Below are 24,698 nucleotides of genomic sequence, written 5' to 3'. Positions count from 1 at the left end.
AAATGTATCTTATTTGTGTATCACTCGGCTGTAGATCCTCCAATGATATCTGAATTGGTGCTGACACTGTCCTTCCTTCTGGAGGGGGGCTACGTCTGTTCCCCATGGTCCCTGTGTGTGTAGTCACCGCTCCAAGCTCGCTCCCGGGATGGACTACAATCTCAATACAAATTAGTAAACTAAACCTGAGATTGTAGTCCATCTCGGGAGTGAGCTTGGAGCTGTGACTACTTTACAACATACACAGGGACCATGGGGAACAGACATAGCCCCCCTCCAGAAGGAAGGGCAGTGTCTACAGGATCTACAGTTGAGTGATACACAAATAATTGACAGTTTAGTTAATAGTTAAAGAAGGACTATGAGGTGGGCGCTTTTCACTCACCTCATAGTTCTAGCCGACCTGTGACAATGAGACTGTCACAGGTCGGCTCAGTAGATCGGGAGGTGAGTGAACATATACCGGCGTTCGCTCACCTCTCGATCCTGTCACAGCTCTCTGCCGTGACAGGGGAGAGGCTGGATTCCCCCCTCCCCGCTCCGATGCGCCAGCGCTGACTGACCTCGGGGCAGCAGGGAGTAGAGGGGCAGCAGGGGTGTGGAATTCTTATCTTCCGATGCCCAGGCGGGTTGTTGTTTTCTACATTTAGCCCTGCTTTGGGCAAGCAGAGCTAAATGACAGCGGGGAAACCACCGCTTGTTTTGTACTAGTGATCTCGGCGACATTGTATGCAGCCTGCAGGTCTGCCATTCTCCATTGGGGGGAGGGGGGTTGACAGGTAGGGAGTGCATTGAGGAACCTGGCCTTGGGGCAGCAGATAAAGTAAATCCAGCCCTGCTTGAAGTAAAATTATAGTGTAGCCCTCTAAACAGTCGGCTAGAACTAGTACTTGTGGATGACTAACCCACATTTTACAGCTCTTAATGCAAATAAATATTCCAGTTATTTTTGCATTTATAGCATTTCAAAGACTACTTGTCAGGACAGGAAAGTGAGAGCTGACATGGATTTTGAAGGGATAAGCTCTTCATCCTGGCTTCATACCATGGTGGTAAGTAATTGATTTAGGACAATCATCGGCACATCGAGTGCGTTAGTGACTCAGTAACTAGTGAACCAAAAATAAGCTGGAAATGACAACTCCTGTATTTCTATAGAGACAGGTACACTTTAAGATCCCTCCACTCTGAGTTGGGTCCAGGTTCATTTTTTGGTTTTAGCTGGTGTCTGGTAGGCTGAATCTCCCCCCTTTTTTTTTATCTTTTCAAGTGTCCAGCTGCAAGATCTCCCTGCCAGAGATGCTGGCTCTGTTCCCATCCACGTTGAAGTTTTGGCCGTTCTTACTCCTCTTATTGCATTGTCCTTAATAAGTAAGAAAGTAAAGATCCAAAAGGGGGGGATGTGTGGGAGGCTCTTGTAAAAGCTCGAGATGTGCAAACCTTTTGCCTCAAGAACAGCAATTCAAGCCGCTTAACTGCAAATACTATCCAGGAAACATTCCAACTGCAAAAAAGGCCACTCAAATCAAGCTTAATTGGAAGTTTAAAAAACCTATTGAAACCATTGAACACATTTTCCATAGCGCTCCTGGGCACAACTACATCTGCACTTTGCAGTTTCCAGACATCCCAACTCTCTCGGACGCTCCGGGAGTCTCCCGCTATTAGATAGCGGCTCCTGGCCGCCCGGGAGAGAAACACTTTCTCCCGGAAAGGTTTACTCTGCTCGATTTCAGGGGGCACCTCGCTGAAATGAGTAGGGCACCTCCCTGAAATTGCTTTTTTCAGGTTGGGATCCCTGAGTTTCTCTCTCCGAGATCTTAAAGAAGGTGCTCTGAGTGTTGGAGATATCACCAGACAAATTTAAATCCCAAGAATAGTCGATTGGAAGCTATGTGGACAACTTGGTCTTCATGCAAATGAAGATCACCAGCACTCGATGAATACTTGTAAATTGTTGTTTGTATTTATTTGCAGAGGTGCGTCATGAGCAAAAACCAACGTTTCGGGGCCACGCAGGGTCCCTTCATCACTATGTCACCCTGATGTTGACGCCGGGTCCCTTCATCACTATGTCACCCTGAAGGGACCCTACGTGTCCACGAAAAGGTTGGTTTTTGCATGTAACGAACCTCTTCAAATGCACGGCGCCATCTGCGATCAACACTGCGAGCACCCCCATTTACTGTATGGTCCTAATCGCTATAAGGAGTGCAAGGGATACATCTGGACACTGATGTAGACAACTTGGATATTACTGAAGCATTCACAAACAGCTCTGAAAGGGTTACCAACGCTTGCAGGTCAGTAGGGCAATGCAGCAGACCACTTTCATCATAGTGTATGTGTGTATTTCTGTCCTCTAGCCTAAGTGAGCTGTGAACTTGACACTCAGCTTCCGTGTAGCCTGAGCAGGTCTCTCTCATTGCACACCAGGAACATAAATCACTCCCAATGTCATGAGCTTTTTCCATGTTCCTTCTGACACCCCTGTAACCCCATCCAGTCCCAGCAGACCCTGAGATCCACAGAGCCTCCAGACCAGAACCATGAGCGTGAACTATGTACCTGCAGGAGCCACATCACCTCTCCACAAGAGATGAGGGAGGGTGCACACGTGAAAATGCCACTACAATGTACATTCCATTTATTTTATTTCCTTGTTTCTACAACAGGGCCTATTATTAGCACAAAAAAAAAGAAGCTATTTTAGTGCTTTCTAAAATTAGGCTACTCTAGCAGATTTTCTAGTTTCTCAATCAACATTTCTGATGAAGACGTGACAAATCCACACCCCCAAAATATAATAAAGGTTATGTATACATTTGAGTTATTCTGTTATGTTGGTATAGCTCTTGTGTATTCTTGAAATACCTCAATAAACCTGTGTAAAAGGAAAAACATACGAAAGTCTACCCAAAACCAAAATGCTAGTTGTGGATATATCTTTGATCAACCATTGGCCTCCAGTATTTTGTAGAGACTCTTGACCTGTTTTCCTCTGTTTCATTGTACTTCACAATGGAAATTCCAACAGAAAGAACAGGATCCTCCTGTAATGGCTATGGCAGAAGAGAAGAGCTGGGAACTCAAGTAAAGAGGAGATTTGGCCATTCATCCCATCTGTTACTGGCACCTCTGAATTATTCAAGTTCTTTGGCCCATTAAATAAAGCATATACTGAATCTAACAGGGTTATTCACAAAAGGGTGAAGAGTTTGGAGAAGGTAGAAGTGAACAATCTAGGACAACATAGCTGAGCTGGAAAGTGAGCTGAATTGGAGAATTTATACAAATCAGCAATATTGTCCTAGATTGTTCACTTCTACCTTCTCCAAACTCTTCACCCTTTTGTGAATAGACCCGTATGTGCCTGTGTAGAGCTGCACTGTTTGGTCAAGTTTTTATGGACACCTTACTATCACACCTATATAAGCTCATTCCAAAACCAGGAGCCTTAATATTGAGTTGCCTCTCCTCACTTTTGCAACCATAGCAGCCTCCGCTCTTCTGGGAAGGGTTTCCACAAGATTTCGGTGTGTGTCTGTGGGGATGTGTGCCCATTCAGCCAAAAGAGCATTTATAAGGTCAGGTACTGATGTTGAATGAGAAGACTTTGCTCACAATCAACATTCCAATTCATCCCAAAGGTGTTAAGTGGTATGAGGTGCACAACACTTGAGTTCCTCTACATCAAACTCATCAAACCATGTCTTTATACCTTGGTTACACCACTCCAGCTAGGCTTCCTGATGCCACTGGAAGGGGAGCATTGGTCCTCTGGTGCTCTACCCAGGTACACTACTCAGCTACCTGTAGTAAAGGACAATACATGGGTCTCTACCAGTTCCCCCAATTGTTGGAGATCTTGTGGACTGTCCTGGAATTTTTTTTAAAAACCCCTGTGGTGTCGGGGGCCCAGGCCATGTACCAGGGAAGGGTTTTGTATGTTCATGCTTCACACCATGCCCTTCACATCTGACCCTTGGTTCTTCCCGGTAACCTCTAACCACCAATCAAGATGGTGATGGGTTCCCCATGGAGGCATGGAGCCCCTCCTTGACCCAGCAGCTGCACTCTTGTATGTATAGGAGAACTATTCCCCCTTGATATCTTTACATACACACATGTAGGACTTTTAGGGCCCCTGTACACAGTAACATGGTTGTGTATAATTCTCTAAGTATGAAGTGCAGTAACCAAACAGTAATCATTAAAAACTCACTTTCCTGGAGTCAATCAGCCTCAAGGTTTGGGGACTGGCCATGGTCACACACCCTTTTATCAGACCCCTATTGCACTATTGGCAGTAACAGAATATGAAGAATACAAAGGAGAAATAGTTGTAATGGCTGAAGTGCAACCCGCTGCAGTCACACAGAGGCCACACTGACCTCTCCGGCGTCGCCTGAGGCATCATATCAAAGTGAGCTGTCATGACATGTTTGTAATAATCTTTTGACACATAAGCCGTCACTTGTCAGGCTACGAAAGTATTTAGGTGATCACGTGTGCATAGCTTGATTTGGGAGAAATAGTCTATTTTCAGACCGAACAGCTTTCTGCTTCTCCTTCATTGTAGTCAATCTGTAGAAATAAAGTGGACCTATCATCCAATATTTTTTTTCACATTAGGACATGCGTGCTCAGTAACGTGTCAGTGTAACACTTCCAGGTATGTATTACCTTTCACAGATATCACAGCACTCCCCCTGACAATGCCTTCATCTGCTCTTCTCCTCAGAAGGATGGCGCCATCTTTGTTCAGGCATCATCCAGAGTCACCATCTACTCCCTGGACTGAGGTGTTGGCTCTTACATGACAAAAAGCCATGCAAATCCCGGTGCCTGTGCAGTTCTTGGCTGTGTATACAAATGTCAGACACAAGTCCACTCTTTCTGCAGCCTCTCATCTTGTGACTTGCTTTTAATCATTAAAGGAGAACTATGGGGTCAGGGCTTCCCCATAGTTCTCCTTAGGGTAACGGGAGGACACAAACTAGCGTCCTCCCGTCACCCAAAGCTCAGTATATAGCGAGCTACAGCTCGCAGTATACTGACACGCCGCAGCCGGAGCGGATCCCGACATCGATGCCGGGATCCGCCCAGCTGCGTGAGTGACAGCTGGCTCTGCCTATCTAGAGGCAGAGCCAGCTGTACCCGCCCCCTTCCCTCGTCCGTTCGGCCAGTCAGCGCTGGCGAATCGGAGTGGGGGAGGGGGGAATCCAGCCCCTCCCCTGTCACGGCAGAGAGCCGTGTGAGGTGGAAATCACTCACCTTTAAAGTAGAACTCTGGGTAAAATGTTTATTAACCCTTGCAGTGGCGCTACCCCTGCACTGCAAGGGTTAAACACTTCTTTTTTGTCTAGGTTAAAAAATAAAAAAAAGTTATATACTCACCTGATCCTCTGAGCCGGCTTGTTATACTGGTCCCTTCTGCCTCGCTCCCCCTCTGCTGCAGCGGTCTGAGGTCTCTGAGTCATCACGTTCTATGCACAGTGAGGGGAATTTATCAACACTGGAGCAAATAAAATCTGGAGCAGTTGCCCATGGTAACCAATCAGCTTCTCTCTTCAGTTTGTTCAGTAAAGATTTGAAAATGAAACAGAGAAGCTGATTGGTTACCATGGGCAACTGCTCCAGATTTTGTTTGCTCCAGTTTTGATAAATTCCCCTCAGTGTATAGAATATGAGGACGCTGTGGGGACATACCCACAGGCAGGAGCGAGTGCTGTCACAGCCTGCCGGCTCGGAAGTTCAGGAGAGTATAACTTTTTTATTTTTGAACCTAGACAAAGACGAGCATACACTGAGTGGCCAGTTTATTATGACCACCTGACGTTTGTAGGCAAATTAGCTATAATTTGGCGCTGAAGTTGCTAGAGGGCCAGACCATCATAAATAGGGAAGCGGGTTGTTTACCACGACAGTAGAAGTGATTTGTTTCTGAAGATAAGGGTAAACAACGCGATTTAACAGCCTTTGAACGTGGGATGATTGTTGGCGCTCGGAGCCATGGCGCAAGTATCAGCAAAACAGCAGAATTCGTTAAATGTTCAAGAGCAGCTGTTGTTAAAGTGTTTAAAGACTGGACTGCCAGCCGAAAATCTGGGTCTGAACGTGCGAATTGTGGCCGTCAGCGACTAGTCAATGTTAGGGCAGAACGGGGGAGGGGCAAGACTGGTACAAGACAACAGAAGGGCAACAGTGCCGTGTCAGATTCCCCGCATCACCTTTCATCATCTCGTGGAGTCACGAGGCGGCCCAACGAAGTACTGATGGGGGGGTCATAATAATCTGGCCACTCAGTGTATAACCCTTGAAGTGTGGGAGTAGCCCCACTGCAAGGGTTAAAATAAATGTTACCCAGAGGTGTTCTTTGAAATAATCATCCTTAAAGTAGAACTATGGAGTTAAGTCTTTTCCCCATAGTTCTCATTAGGGTAACGGGAGGACACAAACTAGCGTCCTCCCGTCACCCTTGGCTCAGTATACCGCGAGCTGTAGCACGCGGTATACTGAGACGCCGCAGCTGAAGCGGATCCCGACAATTGTGCCGGGATCCGCCCAGCTGCGTGACTGACAGCTGGCTCTGCCTATCTAGAGGCAGAGCCAGCTGTACCCGCCCCCTCCCCCGTCCGATCCACCAGTCAGCGCTGGCGGATCGGAGCGGGGAGGGGGGAATCCACCCCCTTCCCTGTCACGTCAGAGAGCAGTGACAGGATCGAGAGGTGAGCGAACGCCGGTATGTGTACGCTCACCTCCTGATCTACTGAGCCGACCTGTGACAGTCTCATTTTTTTCCTTTTCTTTTTTTGAAATTCTGTGACAAATTCGGACATGTGACTTGAAATTAAAACACATATGTCACAGGTCGGCTAGAACTATGAGGTGAGTGAAAAGCACGCACCTCATAGTTCTCCTTTAAGGGCTTGTTCACACCAATTGCGGTGCATTCCAGAGCGGTAATTGCTGGATCTGCAAAAAAACGCTGCATGCGCTATTTTTTGCGTTTGCAGTGGAACGGAACACAGGCAGTGTTTTGCCACCGCCCAATTGCACTGTGGGCGGGAGTTTGTGCGGAAGCGTTGCCATTTACTTCATTGCACCTCCACGCCCCAGAACGCAGGGGGAAGTGTGAGCGATTGCGGTGCGTTCCAGCAGCTACGGCTCTGGAATGCACCTCAATTGGTGTGAACATGCCCTGAGCTCCAGTCCAGTGACAGCAAGGAAAGGCATTTTCTTAAGGCCGGTGTACACCTGGGAGACCCCCCCCCCCGCGCGCGCGCGGCACTTGTGCACGATTCTGCGCGGATTGCCGTCAGGAGTAGCCCAGGTGTGCACCGATCGCGCTGTGGGTGCCATTATTTTCCAATGACACCCCAGTCGCGCCGGGCGGATCGGTGCACACCTGGGCGACTCCTGACCGTGCGGCAATTCACGCGGAATCGTACACGATTGCCTACGGTGGGGTGTTGCTTAGGTGTGCGTCCTCCAGCAGTGATCAGATTGCAACATTGTATCCAGTCACAAGGCAAGAGGCTGCCGCAGGGGCTGATCTGTGTCAGATATTTATGAACGCAGCCAAGAACTGCACAGATACCAGAATTTACGTGTCATCTCCAAACTGGCATCTCTGTCCAGTAAGTAAATAGTGACCCTGGATGATGCTTGAACAAAGATGGCAACCGTCCTTCTGGAGAGAAAAGCAGATGGAGGCATTGTCAGGGGGAGTACTGTGATCGCTGTGAGAGGTAATACATACCTGGAACTGGAAGTGTTAAAGAGACACATTACTGAGCATGCATGCACATATAAATCTGACGACAGGTCCACTTTAACACAAGCCACCAGTTCTTTACCCGTTTGTTTCCCGCTCTTTTTTGGTTCCCATTACCCCCCACACACCTTATTGCTTTGTCAAGGTATGATAGACTAGGACGGTGATGATGGCTGCAAGCGACGCTCACATTGCATAACATAAGGGTGGCATCAGAAAACCTACAATGCGGAATATTTCTGCTACGTGCAACAATAAGACACACATGTGAGAAAATGAGATTTATTGCCAAACTGTTATCTGGATTATGTTTCCTCATTCTTAGACAGAATCTGCTTTTAATTCTTGAAGAAGCTGCTGCCGGCTGCAGGCCTTGGCAGGAGCGAGGAAAGGGGCGTGGCACGGACTTTCTTAAATGACGATTGACGTCAATGGCATAGCTGGAATAGTTACTGGTCACTGTGAATCTGACTCTCCAGGGTGTGTGTGTGTGTTTGAGGCTGCAGGGAAAAAAAAAGTGTAAAAAAATGTAAAAAACACCTGACGGACGCAGAGCGGGGAGAGATAAAGTATTTTAGGGCTCCGAGAAACAAGACGAGGGGCCAATGAATCTAAAACGCTGCAGAAAAAAAATTGCAATTCGCCCTTGGGGCCCGTTAGCGCCATGTGTGCTACAACACGGGATCACAGCATGCTAAGGACCCGTTCACACCATGTACGCTATAACACGGGATCACAGCGCATTAAGGGCCCGTTCACACCATGTGCGCTACAACACGGCATCACGGTGCGCTAAGGACCCGTTCACGCCATGTGCGCTACAACACAAGATAACAGCGCGCTAAGGACTTGTTCACACCATGTGCGCTACAACACAGGATCACCGCATGCAAAGAGGCCGTTCATACCATGTGCGCTACAACACAGGGTCACAGCACGCTAAGGACTTGTTGACACCATGTGCGCTACAACACGGGATCACAGCATGTCAGGGGCCCGTTCATACCATGTGCGCTACAACACGGGGTCACAGCACGCTAAGGACTTGTTGACACCATGTGCGGTACAACACGGGATCACAGAGCGCTAACAGCGCATGGAAACTATTTACTGTTATATTCTGTGAAGCTGTTCGTATCAGCGGATCACGTCAGAGGGCAGTGCTTTGTGTTTTAGAAAAATTCCAAACTTTTTTTTTGCATTTTGGTAAAAGAACGTTACATTATAGTCCATGGCAACACATGCAAAATGCACTAAAAACGCAATATCTGTTTTAATTTCAAGTCACATGTCCGAATTTGTCACAGAATTTAAAAAAAAAAAAGGAAAAAAATGCACATAAAACACATGTAACACGCAATGCATTAAAAAAATGACACCGTATTATAAGGAAACTGCATATGCGTTTTCCAACAGGATGGTGTGAACGGGCCCTGAGGCAGACAGGTTCTCTTTAACTCCAGGCAAACAGCAGAATACACAGATTAAATACATATATGGGAGTTGTTTCACCTGCCACAAGATTTCTAGCTCTGTCTAGCCAGTCCTGAGAAATACACAGCGGTCGGCAGCAGACAGTACACAATGGGAATCAATAGCCAGACTGTCATTGGCTATTTCAAATTGCAATAGCAAATAGCAGGCTGGCTCTTGAATCTCCGCCCACTAAGATGAGGAGTGGACCTTAAAAGAAAAAGTTCTCTCTCAGGCGCGCTCCTCTTCTCAGTGGGCGAGTGCAATAGCTAGCCTGCTATTGCATTTGGAAATAGCCAATAGCAGTCTTGCTATTGATCCCGGCTGTTTACATTCACCTGCCGGCTCGCTTCCACAGGGAATCGGACAGCCTCGGGCTGGTTGCTTGAGAGTTACTAATAACTAGGGATGCAGCGATACCGGTATTTCAGTATCGAGTACCGATATTTTTTTTCCGTTACTCGCTGATACCGAATACCAAGTACCAGAAGTCCCATTCAGGAAGCCAGGCGGCGTGTAATGACTCGCCACCCGGCTTCCTGATTAGCAGGGAAGCTGTCCCCATGCTTCTCGTCACTAGGTGACGAGAGAGCATGATGCCGGCTTCCCGGCCAATCAGGAAGCCGGGCGCTGTGTAATGACGCGGTGCCCGGTTTCCTGATTGGCCAGGATTCATTATACGCTACCCGGCTCCCTGATTGGCCAGGAAGCTGGCTCCATGCTGGCATCACGGCCAGTCAGGAAGCCAAGCAGCGTGCAATGACGCGCTGCCCGGCTTCCTGATACTATAAGTATCGGGCTAGGCATCGGAGCATTTGGCCAAATACTCGCCACCGATACCAATACTAGTACCAGCAACCCGAAGAGCATCTGTACAAAGACGCACGTTTTATTGAGCAGATTGAAATGCATTCCAAACTTTTGAGCAGACGTGCGCACAAACGCGTCAAACACGCACAGAAGTGTGCAAAATGCTTGTGTTCTCATGCGCTTCCATTGAAGTCTATGCGACAAAACGAACTGTAATCTGCCCGAAAGAAGCTCATGTAACTTTCCCAGCATTCTGCGTTCTACAAAACTCTCAGCTGTGAACAGGGGCCAAAGACACAAATAGGATTTCCTGTGTTGAGAGTTTTGTCGCGCTTAGCTTTGAGCGTCAAAATAGTCAGGTGTGAACAGGGACTAAGTTTCGCCTGTGAAGGAAGAGGGAATTGGATCACACAGTTGGTCAGACTCAGACACGAGGGATATTTTTAGTGGCAAATCGTAGACCGCCAATTTTTAAAAAGTCAAAAACCCATCACGGAAAGGCTGAAAAAACCTCCACCCAAAATGGGACTAACTTTTACCTGCGCATCCTTTGTATGAATAAAGTGATAAAAAAAAAAGACACGCGGAATAAAAATAAGCCGTAACATCAGCTGATTGTACCAATGTGGGTTATAAGACTGGCATGCCATGTCCACTTATTTCCTGGCCCGTTTAAAATGTTTTAGCTTCCAAAAACTGACGAACTGACACAAAGGTGATGCAAGGCAAGCGAGCCTGTGTACACTGTGCGGTTGTTAAAGGTTTTCTCAGAATTCAGGAAATTCGCACTGCCGTTTGCTGCCCGCCGCGCTGCCCAGCAAAGCAACCGCTGGCAAATGTCAGACTGAGCCACGGCTTTCTGAAAAACAAAACGTGTGCAATACTTTGAGAAAACCCCTGTGGGATTTAACCCTTTTTGGGTTGTGTGCATCAAACAGCAGGTGCTCTATGGATTGAAATTGTTTTTTATCCTGTCAAAGAGTAACACATCATGTCTGTCTGATTCTTTTAGAAAATGTTGTGTAGTTTTAGTATTCGATTTCCCTGTCGTGTAATTGCATTCCAGCTGGTTTTTTTTTCTTCCATTTTTGTTTTTTTTACAATTCCCATTTGAAAACACCTATATTCACCTATGTGCACTGAAATCGTGGTGAATCGGCTAGAAGTAGTCAGACACATTCAGCTGGACTTGTTCTGTGGTGGCCAGATGGAAAAATGTCCCTTACAGTGGTGGCCAGTTGGATGAATTCCTTTCTTACAGTGGTGGCCAGTTTGAAGAATGCCCCTTACAGTGGTGGCCAGTTTGAAGAATGCCCCTTACAGTGGTGGACAGTTGGAAGAATGCCCCTTACAGTGGTGGACAGTTGGAAGAATGCCCCTTACAGTGGTGGACAGTTGGAAGAATGCCTCCTTTGCAATTGTAGCCAGTTGGATGAATTCCTCTCTTACAGTGGTGGCCAGTTTGAAGAATGCCCCTTACAGTGATGGCCAGTTTGAAGAATGCCCCTTACAGTGGTGGACAGTTGGAAGAATGCCTCTTATTGTGGTGGACAGTTGGAAGAATGCCTCCTTTGCAGTTGTAGCCAGTTGGATGAATTCCTCTCTTACAGTGGTGGACAGTTGGAAGAATGACTCCCTTGCCGTGGTGGCCAGTTTGAAGAATACCTTGTTTACAATACTGTACAGTTGGAAGAATGCCTTCCTTAGAATGGTGGCCAGTTGGAAGAATGCCTTCCTTAGAGTTGTGGCCAGTTGGAAGAATGCCTCTCTTTCAGTGGTTGCCAGTTGGAATATTGTCACTTTAGAGTGGTGACCAGTTGGAAGAATGCATCTTACAGCTGTGGCAAGTTAGAAGTATGCCTCCCTTACAGTGCTGGCCAGATGAAACAATGCCTTCCTTAGAGTGGTGGCCATCTGGCAGAATGCCACCCTTGCAGACACACAGTTTGGTGCCATGCAGCTTACTCTACCAAGTGGCATTGGAGACAGACCTATGCAGCACAATTTCATGGGAGGTCCATCAGCCACAGCTCAAGAAACCCCTAGCAACCTCTGGAGGAACCCTAGGGTTCTACCAAACCCTGGTTGAGAATGGCTTTTGTAGATGTTTTACAGCTTACTCAAGCACCTATTTATAACTACACAGTTAACTCGGTCATCTTAATCCAATGCTAATGACATAATCTCAGCCTAGGCAAAGTCACAGGACTGAAGCTCAAAGATGGCTTTAAGGAGCACTTTTGCAAAATAATACCGTTCCTCTATGTTGTGATGTCAGTTTATTCATGCAGACTTGTAAAGTCAGTGAAAGATCCACCTAAAGGCGCATTGACACCACTCCAGTCCGCAGCGGTACATCTAATGCGGCATGTGTTGCGTTAAGACAGCCCTTTGTAGTGTATTACCCCATTTCAAGGTGCACTGCAATGCATGCACACTGGGAAGGCGCATTGGTCTGCCATTCAGAATGTATGGTACTGCATATCACCAAAATGTGTTACCATGCATTGCAATACTGCTCACGTTACTGCGGTGCAGAGTTGTGAGCGGTGACTAAACGGGCCTCTATTTGAGACGTTTTGTGTAAGTGAACTTATTGCCGCTTCTTGTTTACTTCTCCAGAACACAGAGTTCCTTGTTGCCTACCGGTTGTATTTTTTCTGTTTGTGCTTTTTAGGAACATTTCCTGACATTGCACAGAGAGGCTTCAGTAACCTCCCAGCTCTGAACATTTAAAGGAAGGTCCCAGCAGACCATATACGGCATCTTTCCTGTACCATCTGCGGAAAAATATTTATCCTAGCGACCTGCACATCCCGATCATTACCTTCCTGTTTACATCTTCCTCTCCTTCTGCACAATGTAAATCTTACTCAGCCTAAGGAATCTCCTCCCGTCCTTCGTTATCAATAGGTGAGTGAATCACAGACCCCGGCAGACACCTGCTAGTACAAAGCCTCTGTTTTCAAAACATTGTATGACTTCCTGTACCTCAGGCGGAACAAAGCTTCCTTCTGGCAATCTCAGCCGGCTCACAGGAAGCAATGTATCAATGTTGCTTTAAAGCGTTTGCCTGGGCAAAATAAAATAAACAATATTCAGTTTATCTCCTCAATACATACACATTTCCCGCCTCCATTTTTGACACTTCAAAAACACTGCGAGTATAGAAAACTAACACTTGATTTGCCAGAAATCCAGTGATCTTCAAACTTGGTGTAGTAAGCTGACAACACTGCCTCCACTGTGCTAAAATTGCAAAAAGGATCAGCCCTGATCCGCAGCCACAAAAATGGCCATGCACGGATGTTCTTAGAGTTCAATAAAAATTTATTGTCCTGGAAAACATGTGAAAACCCCACCTGTGACCTTCCCACCCTGATGCACTTCACCCCAGGAGACCCATCCATGTGCATGTTCTCAGAACAATAAAGTTTTCTTTGAACACTAAGAACATCTGTGCACGGCCATTTTTATGCTGATCCACAGCAAGAAAATGGCCGAGCACAGATGTTCTTAGCGTTCAATAAAAATGTATTGCCCTAGAGAACGTGCACATGTGTATGTGAAGGTTCTCCCATTATCCAGGTCATGCTATATCTGTAAAAAATAAATCAAGGCAACTGGACTTGCTGTATTTTTCTTGGAGTCGGATGAAACGTCTTCAAGAAAACTACAGCAAGTCCAGTTGCCTTGATTTATTTTTTACATATATGCACATGGAAACCCCACCTGAGACCTTCCCACCCTGATGCATTTCACCCCAGAAGGTCGAAGTGGGGCATGTTCTCCAGAACAATAAAGGTAATTTGAATGCTAAGAACCATGGATCAATGCTAACAACAATGCATGGCCATTTTATTGCTGTGGATCCAGTAGATGATGTATGGAGAGTGTGGACAAGCTCCATCTGATGTCTACATCTGAGTCTCTAGACACAAGTATCATGGACAGAGCTTGGGGACCTTTTCTTCCATTGTTAGCCCTGCCAACTGGATCTATTAAACATAATTAGCACTCTACTTCTTTGCATCACTACAACACTACTTCCCAACTGGGAATATATCTCCCCACCATTCTATCCAAACCTAAAAATGTTTGGCTTGAGAGTTTCAAGTGTTATCGAACCCATTCTAAGGTGTTAGCCTCACAGATGTGTTAGCCGCACCGATATGCCGCATGCTTTCCTTCCCAGGACCATGTGATGTCTAATAGAACTTTATTACATATGGTAAAGGGCATTTCTGTCTATAGGGTGGCTACCCTGCCTTCTGAGGTCTCCTTGGAGCATAGCCACTCCTATATTAGTGCTGCTGACCAGGACTACGGCCGTATGAGAAGCAAACTAAGCATGCATGAGCAGTACAATAAATGCATAAAGGATCATGGGACATGTAGTCCCTAGTTGGGGGTCAATTGGCCCTTCTCTGCTGTGCATTGTTCACCCTTCCTGGCCAGAAATTCTCGGAAGCACAATACAGAGAGAAAGGGGCGGGCAGATTCTAAAAGGTAAAGGAAAGAACAAGTGACATTTGAGGGGAAAAAAAAGCCTTTCAGATGTGCTGCATGCTTTCCTTCACAGGGTCATCTATTGTCCAAAAGAGGGACTTATATATGGCAAAGGGCACTTCCGTCTACAAGGTGGCTGTCCTGCCTTACTGGATCCCCAACATAGCCCCCCCTTGACCAGGACAACATCCATATGAGAAGTAAAGCATGCATGAGCTATATAAAAGAGCGCAAAGGGTCATGGGACATGTAGTCTCTGCATGAGGGATAGGTGGCCCTTCTCTGCTGTGCAGAAGGAAGTTTGAGGAAGTTCTGGAAAAGTAACAGCCAAGTTTCAAAAAGGTAAACAAGCCGTTGAAAGAGATATTTGAGAACAAAAAAAGCATAAAAAGGGATTTAAATGGAGATTTAAATCTAATTACGAAGGTTTCATTCTACTTTAGGGTTTTTAATAATCTTATAACTACAACCATGCGCCCTTGATGTGGTTTTATTCCTATACGATCTGAGCACATAAAAATGCAAAAAGTAGGGCTGTTACGGATTCAAATTTTCGTGTTCGATTAATCTAATTGTTTTTTAATCGATTAATTTTGATTCATTATAACGCACATACAGATCCAACTACATTGGCCTATACACATACAGCACAGCAATGAAGTAATAAAATGAACTAGGATCACACTAATCCAGCACGTTATTAATCTCACGTGCCCCACTCAATATGGCCGCCGCTTGAGTGGGGCAACTCAGAATAATACCGTGCTGGATTAGTGTGATCCTAGTTCATTTTATTACTTCATTGCTGTGCTGTATGTGTATAGGCCAATGCCTTGGCTGGCGCTCGTGCAGAGCGCCAGCACTTCCGGTTTCGTTACAACTAAGAGGTTGGGCAAACCTCTTAGTTGTAACGAAACCGGAAGTCAGGCGGTCGCAGAACTCGATAAGTGTCGACAGATCACCGGCCCAAGTGGCTCAGTCGGCTAAGGAAGGGAAGGGGGGAGGAGTCCGGTGATGTCACCGGATCTCCGACGCAAGACCCGGAAGCCGGCAGAGAGGTGAGTGTTTTCATTATTAATCAAAATAATTTTAATCGATCAAACATTTTAACGATTAATCGGGTAATTAATCGTTAATTTCCGCAGCCCTAGCAAAAAGCCATAGAGACAATCACATTTTTATTTTCGGCATGCCAAGGATTTGCTGGTATTTGTTTGAATTTGCTGAAACCACATTCTCTTGCAAGCTATCCTTGTTAAAAAAATGACACTCGTATGCGATGCGACCAGTGGTTGAATGCTTGTGGACCATTGATAAATTCCATGTGCACAGATCGTACTAAGCATCCTTAAAGGAGAACTATGAGATGAGTGATTTCCACTCACCTCATAGTTCTAGCCGACCTGTGACAATAAGACTGTCACAGGTCGGCTCAGTAGATCGGGAGGTGAGCGAACACATACCAGGTTCGCTCACCTCTCGATCCTGTCACGGCTCTCTGCCGTGACAGGGGGAGGGCTGGATTCCCCTCTCCCCGCTCCGATCTGCCAGTGCTGACTGGCGGAACGGACGGGGGAGGGGGGCGGGTACAGCTGGCTCTGCCTCTAGATAAGCAGAGCCAGCTGTCACTCACGCAGCTGGGCGGATCCCGTCATCTACGGCGGGATCCGCTGCGGCGTCTCTGTATACCGCTAGTTGTAGCTTGCGGTATACTGAGCTTAGGGTGACGGGAGGACGCTAGTTTGTGTCCTCCCGTTACCCTAAGGAGAACTATGGGGAAAAACACTGACCCCATAGTTCTCCTTTAACGTGCTATCGTACGCACATATAGTACAGTAAATCAGGCCACTTGTACCCTGGATAGCGGATGACCCGCATTGTTCTGTTTCGTATTTCGTTTCCCTAATGTAACACATTGCCATCGGCTCTTGATAGCTGTAGACAAGCACTTTGGAAGGAAGCCACATTTAAATATTTCTCAGCAGATACTTCAAAAGGAGACAAAGGGCTTCAGAAACTCAAGCGGTAACAATTTATTGGCAACGTGTGTTGTTTTATTGCTGTGCCTTAAAGCGTAGCTTTCAGTGTCATCACGATACACCACCGGACTTTCTGAGATTTCTTAGTGCAAATATATAGACACAAGAATTCATTTTTCGGGTGTGATAGTGTACACCAGATGTCACAAAAATGCTAAATATGTAAGCGTTGGTGTTTCTGGGGCTGATACTCCGGCAAAAAGAATGCACCATGCAAATAGTTATTTATGGACCTTGGAGGCACAATAACCTGGGGTGCTCAGTTATGCAAATACTGTCTGTCAGGAAGCCAGAGCCAGGATTCTCACTCTGCGGCTTGCGCATGCGCCTGGTGCACCCCCAGGAGCTGTATCAGGTGCAGCGTCAAATGAAGACAAGCACTTTTGGGGCCTTGGCTCGGTCCCTTTATCAGGCTTAACATTAACATTGTCAACATCTTCAATGTACAGCCTGATGAAGGGACCCTGCGTGGCCCCGAAAGCGCTGCATGGCCCTGAAAGCGCTTGTCTTAATTTGACATGGTTCTTAAAAAATGAGCACTTTTGGGACTTTTGGAGTGATGATGACATTCTTACAAACGATTCATGCAGCAAGCAGCACCTTCCGCAGTCACTACGAGTACCCTTCCCTGCTATTGGGACATCCGGTAAGGAGTGCAACAAGACCATCAAACTTTCTGGGCTTAGTGATTGGCTGGTAGGTTTGGGCATCACCACAGAGGAGCAGGTCATGCGCTCCCCCCATACCATAAGGGGGGATGCCCTTTCCTGAGAAAATGTCAGTTTGCCCTGCATGAGCAAGGGGATGGTGTTTCTTTAACGGCAGTTGAGTGCAATTAGACATAGAGCCTAGATAAAGCGGTCAATGATTAAAAGTAGGACAACCCGTAGGTATCCCTTATAAAGCTTTCCTGTCATCGCTGAAGGAAGCCATGTTGTACACCAGCCCCACTCAGCCCGGCAGGAATAACTACCATAGCTGCCAAACCTCATTCCACAGCGATATCATCGGCTCCCAGCGAAGTGATAAGCTGGACAGGTTTTCCGAGCAATAAATGGTCTGCCATTGCTGTGCCTGAGTGAAAGGTCCACTTTAAATCTTCTATAAACTATATTAGTCACAGCTTTTTATCCTAATGACATTGTTAAAGCAATGGGAACCTTTAAACATAGTCTAGGGATCTATTTTATATTGAACACACTCTCCTTAGTTTACATAATGTGTGTTGACACCCATATTAAAGTGCACCATGGCCCAGATTATGGATGTTAAATGGCAAAGAACTGCAAGCCAACACGGACCTCTCTAGCTGCTTATATTGTGGTTATTCATTCTCAATGATTACAGCAGAAAATCTAGAGGTGGCTTTATTTGGTTTCTAACAGCCTAGAACAGTAGTGGTCAACTTGGTTAATATAGAGGGCCTCAAGTGCAGCCCTCGGCATGTTAAAACATACCGTCTGCACGGTACGTTCATTAGCATGTTGCTCTTTTTGAATGGCACCCCAAGGTCCTCAACAACGCAACTGCGCTGCAATACACCATAAACACCGCACTGCGCAAAAAAACACTACATGTTTGTGCATTGAGGTATGTTGCAGCCCATCCAATTTGAAAGGGTTGCCTAACGCAGCAGCTTTAGCGCGTCCTTGCATGTACAAATGTGTATTCTAGTTTAGTGCAGTATGGCGTAAAGCTGGACGGCACTGACCTCAGTCCTATACCCATAGACACATGATATGCCATGTGACCATGGCTATGCAGAAAGCAGTTGGTGATGCTGCAATGCAACGGACACAACTGCAAGCTGCCATTTTGTGACTCCTGGTGCCCGACATTTCAGGTTCTGCCGGCATTCCAGGTGGCTGGCCCAGCCCAAGACATAGTGGGCCATGCACAGTGCCCTAGTGGCCACATGTGGCCAGTGGGCTGCTTGTACCAGAAACATGTGCTGTTTTTTTTTACATTAGAGAGCGGGCAAGTGGCCAGGTTCTGCCCTCTTAGATGCCTGTGTTGTAAATTTTGAAAATTAATTTCTTTACAATGCTTATAGTTACAGAGATGAATGAGGGCTTGCTTTTTAAAACACTTTTACTTCCTGTTCACTAAATACTTCAGTCTGCGGGATCTGGGAACAGATTCACCTTAACAGCATTCTACCCATGTATAGCAGTTAAGAAGATCCGCATGTGGGAACTCGCAGCACTTTGTTATGACAGAGCATGAACTGAAGGGTGTTGCTATGCTTTTGATGTTTACACAAAATATTTATAAAAATCACTGACGTGTTAAAGTGCATGTATAGCCAAGACTTTATTTGGCTGTGGATAGAGTAGGGAAAGATTAAAATCTCCTGTCACATTTTTTTCTTTGCCACAGTAGGGAAATTTCCTTTTACTTCCTGCCCCGGAGATGCAACAGGAAATGAGAGGAATGCCCATCCTAGACAGTTGTCACTGGAACATTTGCCCCAATTGGAAGATCTCCCTTGACTTCTTGATCTATATACTATGGGAAAGCCTGAGGCGGTTGCAGAGCTCTTAGCAGCCTGTGAAGCACTGGCCCAGATCACTGACGTTACACGTTGCTAGGAGTAGAGTGGGATGCTGTGGCAGGACGCCGGGCAGAGGTACTGTGCACCCCCTCGGTGCACATGCGACACCAACCCCACAAAGTAACATGCACCACCAGCACTCCCCCCCCCCCACGGGATCAGGTGGCGAAATATGCATGCATTTCCCTGCCTGGCCTGGTACCAGCTCCAGTGATTACCATGGTTTGGCCACCTTGGGAACACAAATACCTCTTTAAGAAAGTTGCAGTTATTTGATTGTTCTCTTTATTTGCGTTACAATGTTGCATTTTATGAATGTCTATGTTTATTTTGTGCTAAGTGCATACCAGGAACATGTTGGCACCCTTACTGCTTTCATATCAGAAGGTGTTATTGTCACATCCTTCCAGTATAGTGCCAACCTCCCTGGCAGTATGATAAAGAGGGTTACTAGGCAATGTTATTGGAACCTTTAATATGCTAATATAACAAATATTAAAAATATAAAGTTATCAAATTGGAGCCGTCAGTAACCTTACAAAGCCTGCATGACTAAATTCCTGATGTCACACTAATCAGCAACAGCCCCACTTCTTATTAAGTCTTAGTTGCCTTTATATATGGGAGCTGACTGATACTATGGCTCTCTCTCTGCCTGCTGCTGGACGAAAATGCTGAGTGCTGACAGAACACTAGAAAAGTGCATTTGCTGCATGTTTGAGGAACCTGCATGTTTGGGGGGAGGGGGAGTGTTACCCACTGTTGTCTATGTTTATTTTGTGCTAAGTGCATACCAGGAACATGTTGGCACCCTTACTGCTTTCATATCAGAAGGTGTTATTGTCACATCCTTCCAGTATAGTGCCAACCTCCCTGGCAGTATGATAAAGAGGGTTACTAGGCAATGTTATTGGAACCTTTAATATGCTAATATAACAAATATTAAAAATATAAAGTTATCAAATTGGAGCCGTCAGTAACCTTACAAAGCCTGCATGACTAAATTCCTGATGTCACACTAATCAGCAACAGCCCCACTTCTTATTAAGTCTTAGTTGCCTTTATATATGGGAGCTGACTGATACTATGGCTCTCTCTCTGCCTGCTGCTGGACGAAAATGCTGAGTGCTGACAGAACACTAGAAAAGTGCATTTGCTGCATGTTTGAGGAACCTGCATGTTTGGGGGGAGGGGGAGTGTTACCCACTGCGGGACGCCGGCCAGAAAATTTTGCCCCCCAACAAAAGTGTTATGCTACCTGACGCCGCGCACGCACAGCGCCATGTGACCCCGCCTCCAGGATGGCACTGTATTTATTTGACAAAAGTAAAGAAAACATTTTTAGTTTCCGTTCATTTATTCATTTTTAGTCTTTGCACATGTCTAATAATGTGTGTGTGAGGGGGAGGGGGGGTTGCTTTTGTATTTTTAAAATTTATTTTTTAATATTATTATTATTTACAATTTTTTTTTTTTAATGTTGGGGGACTTCGGGGAAATATCAGGGGTCTAAACAATATCAGGGCCCCTAACATTTTCCTTTTGAAAAAGAAAAAGAGATTGTGGACACAGATTCCTCTGCTTATACAGCGGGGGGAGAGCATCGAGATCCGAGCAAAAGCTGGAGCCTATGCCGCTCCTCGTCTCCCTGCCAAGCCATGGCTGTGTTGGCCGCCTGGCTCTCCTGTTGCCAATGGCGCCCTGTGCTCACCATGGCAACAGGGGCAAAGCCAGGCCGGCCCTGGCTACGCCCCCTCTCAGATGCGCCTGAGGCGGGTGCCTCACTCGCCCCATGGTAGCTACAGCCCTGGCCTCATTCTATGGATGGCCCTGGCTGTTTTCCTGAAATTCAGCTTTACCATTCAATCAGGCAATACACGTTTGTTGGTACATCTAAAGCAGATTGTGCAATTAGACTGTCATGTCAATCGTTGGCTTTAGAGAGATTGTACAATCCAAATGTACCATGTGACCACCTACAAAGTATCAGCTCTATGTAAATGAGCACAACGAGTAAACACACATCTCGCCGTGCCTCTGTTTCCTGCAGGTTTGACTTCTCTAGGTCCATACAAATCCTTATTGTTCTCCTGCCTCCCATTTCCTCCAGCCCTTAATACAAAAGTATAATTTAGGGCCGAGCGGAAGAGGGCCGAGCGATCCGCAGACGCAACACAAAAAACATCGACACCAACGAGATCCCCGTGCGGCTCGTTGTCGGGGATGAGGAATCAGATACTTGTATGGGCACGCTGGGTAACGCTTGTCTTAGAAAACCCCATGATGAGCTCATCCAACATCCTCCCTGCTGCTCCCCTCGGCTCCACGTGAGCCATCGCTCCTTGCCGGCGCTGGAGACGATCCACGTGGAACATGCTGGGAGTGAACTCGGCCCGCACGCAGCTCGAAGGGAGGGAGACTTGTTATCAGAATTAAAAATAGTTACAATGTCTTTATTAAAATGTAATTATATCTTTAAATACACGTCCGGCAATCAATGCGGCAGAAATATCCGAACATTTAAGCCGATTCATTTTTTATTTCCTGTCGCTGTCACGTGGGATTCTCTTTCGGGTTTTTAAAAATCTAGATTATAAATTCGATTTTTAATTTAGATTTTTAATTAAATAAAATAAAAAAGTTAGAATGTAACATTTCTATTCTGGATTCAAAATCTTCCCGCTTTCTTTTAATTCAGAACAGATTGACAGGTTAAAGCCTTAAAGAAGAACTCCGGGCACAAGTTTGATTAACCCTTGCAGTGAGGCTACCCCTGTTCTGAAAGGGTTAACTGCTCATAAAAAAAATAAAGTTAGACTTGGTCAATCCTCGGAGCAGGCAGCGCTCCCTCCTACCCGTCTCCGCTTCAGCGATGATATGTCTCTCGGCGCCCCCAAGTCCTGTACACAGTGTACACAGTGACTAGCGCGGGTGCCCACAATTTTTCATCTGGAGATCTACTTTTCAAATGACGAGCTCAATGAGATCTTCCAATGAAAAAACAACTTTATTTAAAAAAACAAGCACATTAAAATCGTTACTGCGACTACTGTCTCTCTCTCGCGCTCTCTCTCCTCGCTCTCTCCCCTGTATCGCTCTCGCCTCTCTCTGCTGTCTTTCGCTGGGCCGGTTCACACCACAAAGTCTGCGTTCCAGAGCGTTCGGCCTCCGGAACTCAAGCCATCCGGCTCCCTGCATACAGGGGCTGGAGGGGGCATGGCGATGCATTGAAGTCAATGGCACCGCAGCCACGCCTCCCGGCCGCAGTGCGATCGCCCGCACCCGGTAATGCAGGAACACTCTGCGCAGACTATGTGGTGTGAACCGACCCTCTCTCTTGGCTGTCTCTTCTCTCTCTCCTCGCTCTCCCCCGTCTCTCTCTCTGCTGCCTCTTCTCTCTGCTGTCTCTTCTCTCATTCTCTCTGCTGTCTCTCTTCTTTCTCTCTGCTCTCTCTCTCTCCTCGATCTCTCCCCATGTCTATCTCTCTCTCTCTGCTGTCTCTTCTCTCTCTCTGCTGTCTCTTCTCTCTGCTGTCTCTCTTCTCTCTGCTATCTCTTCTCCCACTCTCTCTGCTGTCTTTCTTCTCTCTCTCTGCTCTCTCTTCGCTCTATCGCCTCGCTCTCTCCCCTGTCTCCCTGCTGTCTCTTCTCTCTCTGCTGTCTCTTCTCTCTGCTGTCTCTCTTCTCTCTGCTGTCTCTTCTTCCACTCTCTCTGCTCTCTCTTCGCATTATCCCCTCGCTCTCTCCCCTGTCACTCTGCTGTCTTTTCTTTCTCTGCTGTCTCTTCTCTGCTCTCTCTTGGCTTTCTTTCCTTACCTGCACTGCAGCAGCTTCCCAGGTCTCCTCTCATGTGCGATGTCCTGTCCTCTCGCGCTGCTCGTGTGGCTGAACGTGGCCGACGCTGCAGGCGGGAAAAGGTGTCCCGCCCCTTCCTGTCTGCAGTGTCTGACACATTCAGCAGCAGCAGCACCTGCGGGAGGGAGCGCAGGTCAGTCAGCCGATTGTGATCTACCAATGTTCGCTTTGCGATCGACTGGTAGATTGCAATCGACCTAATGGGCACCCCTGGTGTATAGAATGTGATGATGCAGGGACCTATGACCACTGCAGCGGAAGCGGAGAGACGCTCCAGGGATCGGTGTAACAGAAAGACAGCTCGGAGGATCAGGTGAGTATAGTTTTTTTATCTTTACCCTAGGCAGTCCCTATACAGCAGAGCTCATTCTGAAGAAGGGAGGAGCAGCACAGGAAGCCAATCAGTACTGCTGAAGTGTAAAAAGCATGCTAATAGGGGGACCAAGCAGAGTGACAGATGAGCTCATCAGTCTGCTGCTTCTCCTTCACTGCCTGGGGGAGGGACAAGACACGTTAGCATTGGTTAACTGCAGCAGAGACAATTCAGGACTGTGCCGTGTTGCAGGGCTGTGTAAATGTCAGGACTGGATGGACAGAAATACAAATCCTTTGGCAGGTATTGCAGCTCCCATATATGTACATCGTTGATGTATTCCGGTGTTTGCCTGGAGTTTGGCGTGAAATAAATGTCCGACACCTTGCCCCATGGCTCTGTAGCGTGTTCCGTGGGTGAAATGAGGCAATGTCAGGGAATGTGTCGTAAACCTCCAAGCGGAAACACTGAACACTCTCTGAGCGCTTTCTAAACACTCGTAATGTAAATAACATTTCTGTCTCGCTCCGGCACGGCTGAGATGGCGTGCCAGAATATCTGCTTAATCTCAGGCGCTCCCGGGCTCGCTAATCTCGTTTTCATAACACCCACCGCCTCCTACCCACCCGAGGAAGGAGAAATCCAGAGACACAAAGGCTTTCCAGTCATGGGCGGAAGAGTGCGGTGTTCCGGACCCCACTTCCAGTAGCCGGTGGTCCTGAGTACACACATGCCAATATGTTATGGGGAGGACTGGCAACTCGCAGCCTTGTTGGGGCTGGAGGACTGCAGGTCCCGGCATGCACCGCCAACCGGAGCCCATAGCGCGCCTTGTAATATAAACAATGTACATTTGTATCCCAGCGTCAAACTCCAACCAGACAACCAAATACAGACATGCTTATATATGTAAACACTGTATATATATGCACATATACACACCAATGTGCAGTATGTGTAGGGGAGGATCGCAGAGGGTAAGATGGTGTGCTATATGTGCAGGAGAGGAGTGTGGAGGGTAGGATAGTGGGCAGTACATATAAGAGAAGAGTGCAGAGGATGTGACAGTGGGCAGTATGTGCAGGAAATGAGTGCAGAGGGCATGACAGCGGGCAGGTTATGCATGAGAGAAGTGCAGAGGGTACGACAGTGGGCTGACACACACACACACACATCCCAAAGGTTGAACTCAATGGACCTGTGTCTTTATTCAACCTTAACAAGTATGTAACTATGAGAGGAGTGTGGAGGGTATGACGGGGGTAGTATGTACAGGAGAGGAGTGTGGAGGGTATGACAGGGGGCAGTATGTACAGGAGAGGAGTGTGGGGGGTATGACAGGGAGCAGTATGTACAGGAGAGGAG

The 24,698-nt window shown here is 46.8% G+C and overlaps 1 protein-coding gene across 4 annotated transcripts in view; it reads right to left on the bottom strand.

The window, feature by feature from the left end:
* Positions 1-24,698, bottom strand: part of PDE4B (phosphodiesterase 4B) — a 247,534-nt gene that overhangs the window by 40,868 nt on the left and 181,968 nt on the right. The window contains exon 6 of one of the 4 annotated variants that reach the window (XM_018563091.1): positions 9,592-9,598. The exons of the other annotated variants lie outside the window; for them this stretch is intronic. Coding sequence (XP_018418593.1) covers positions 9,592-9,598 — 7 coding nt within the window. The remainder of the gene's footprint in view (positions 1-9,591; positions 9,599-24,698) is intronic. 4 annotated transcript variants of the gene reach the window in all.

Source organism: Nanorana parkeri, unplaced genomic scaffold, assembly GCF_000935625.1.
Source record: "Nanorana parkeri isolate BGI_ZX_2015 unplaced genomic scaffold, ASM93562v1 scaffold630, whole genome shotgun sequence".
Classification (NCBI taxonomy): Eukaryota; Metazoa; Chordata; class Amphibia; order Anura; family Dicroglossidae; genus Nanorana; species Nanorana parkeri.
The sequence above is the reverse complement of the archived record's forward strand: the minus strand, read 5'-3'. Positions and strand labels throughout refer to the sequence as shown.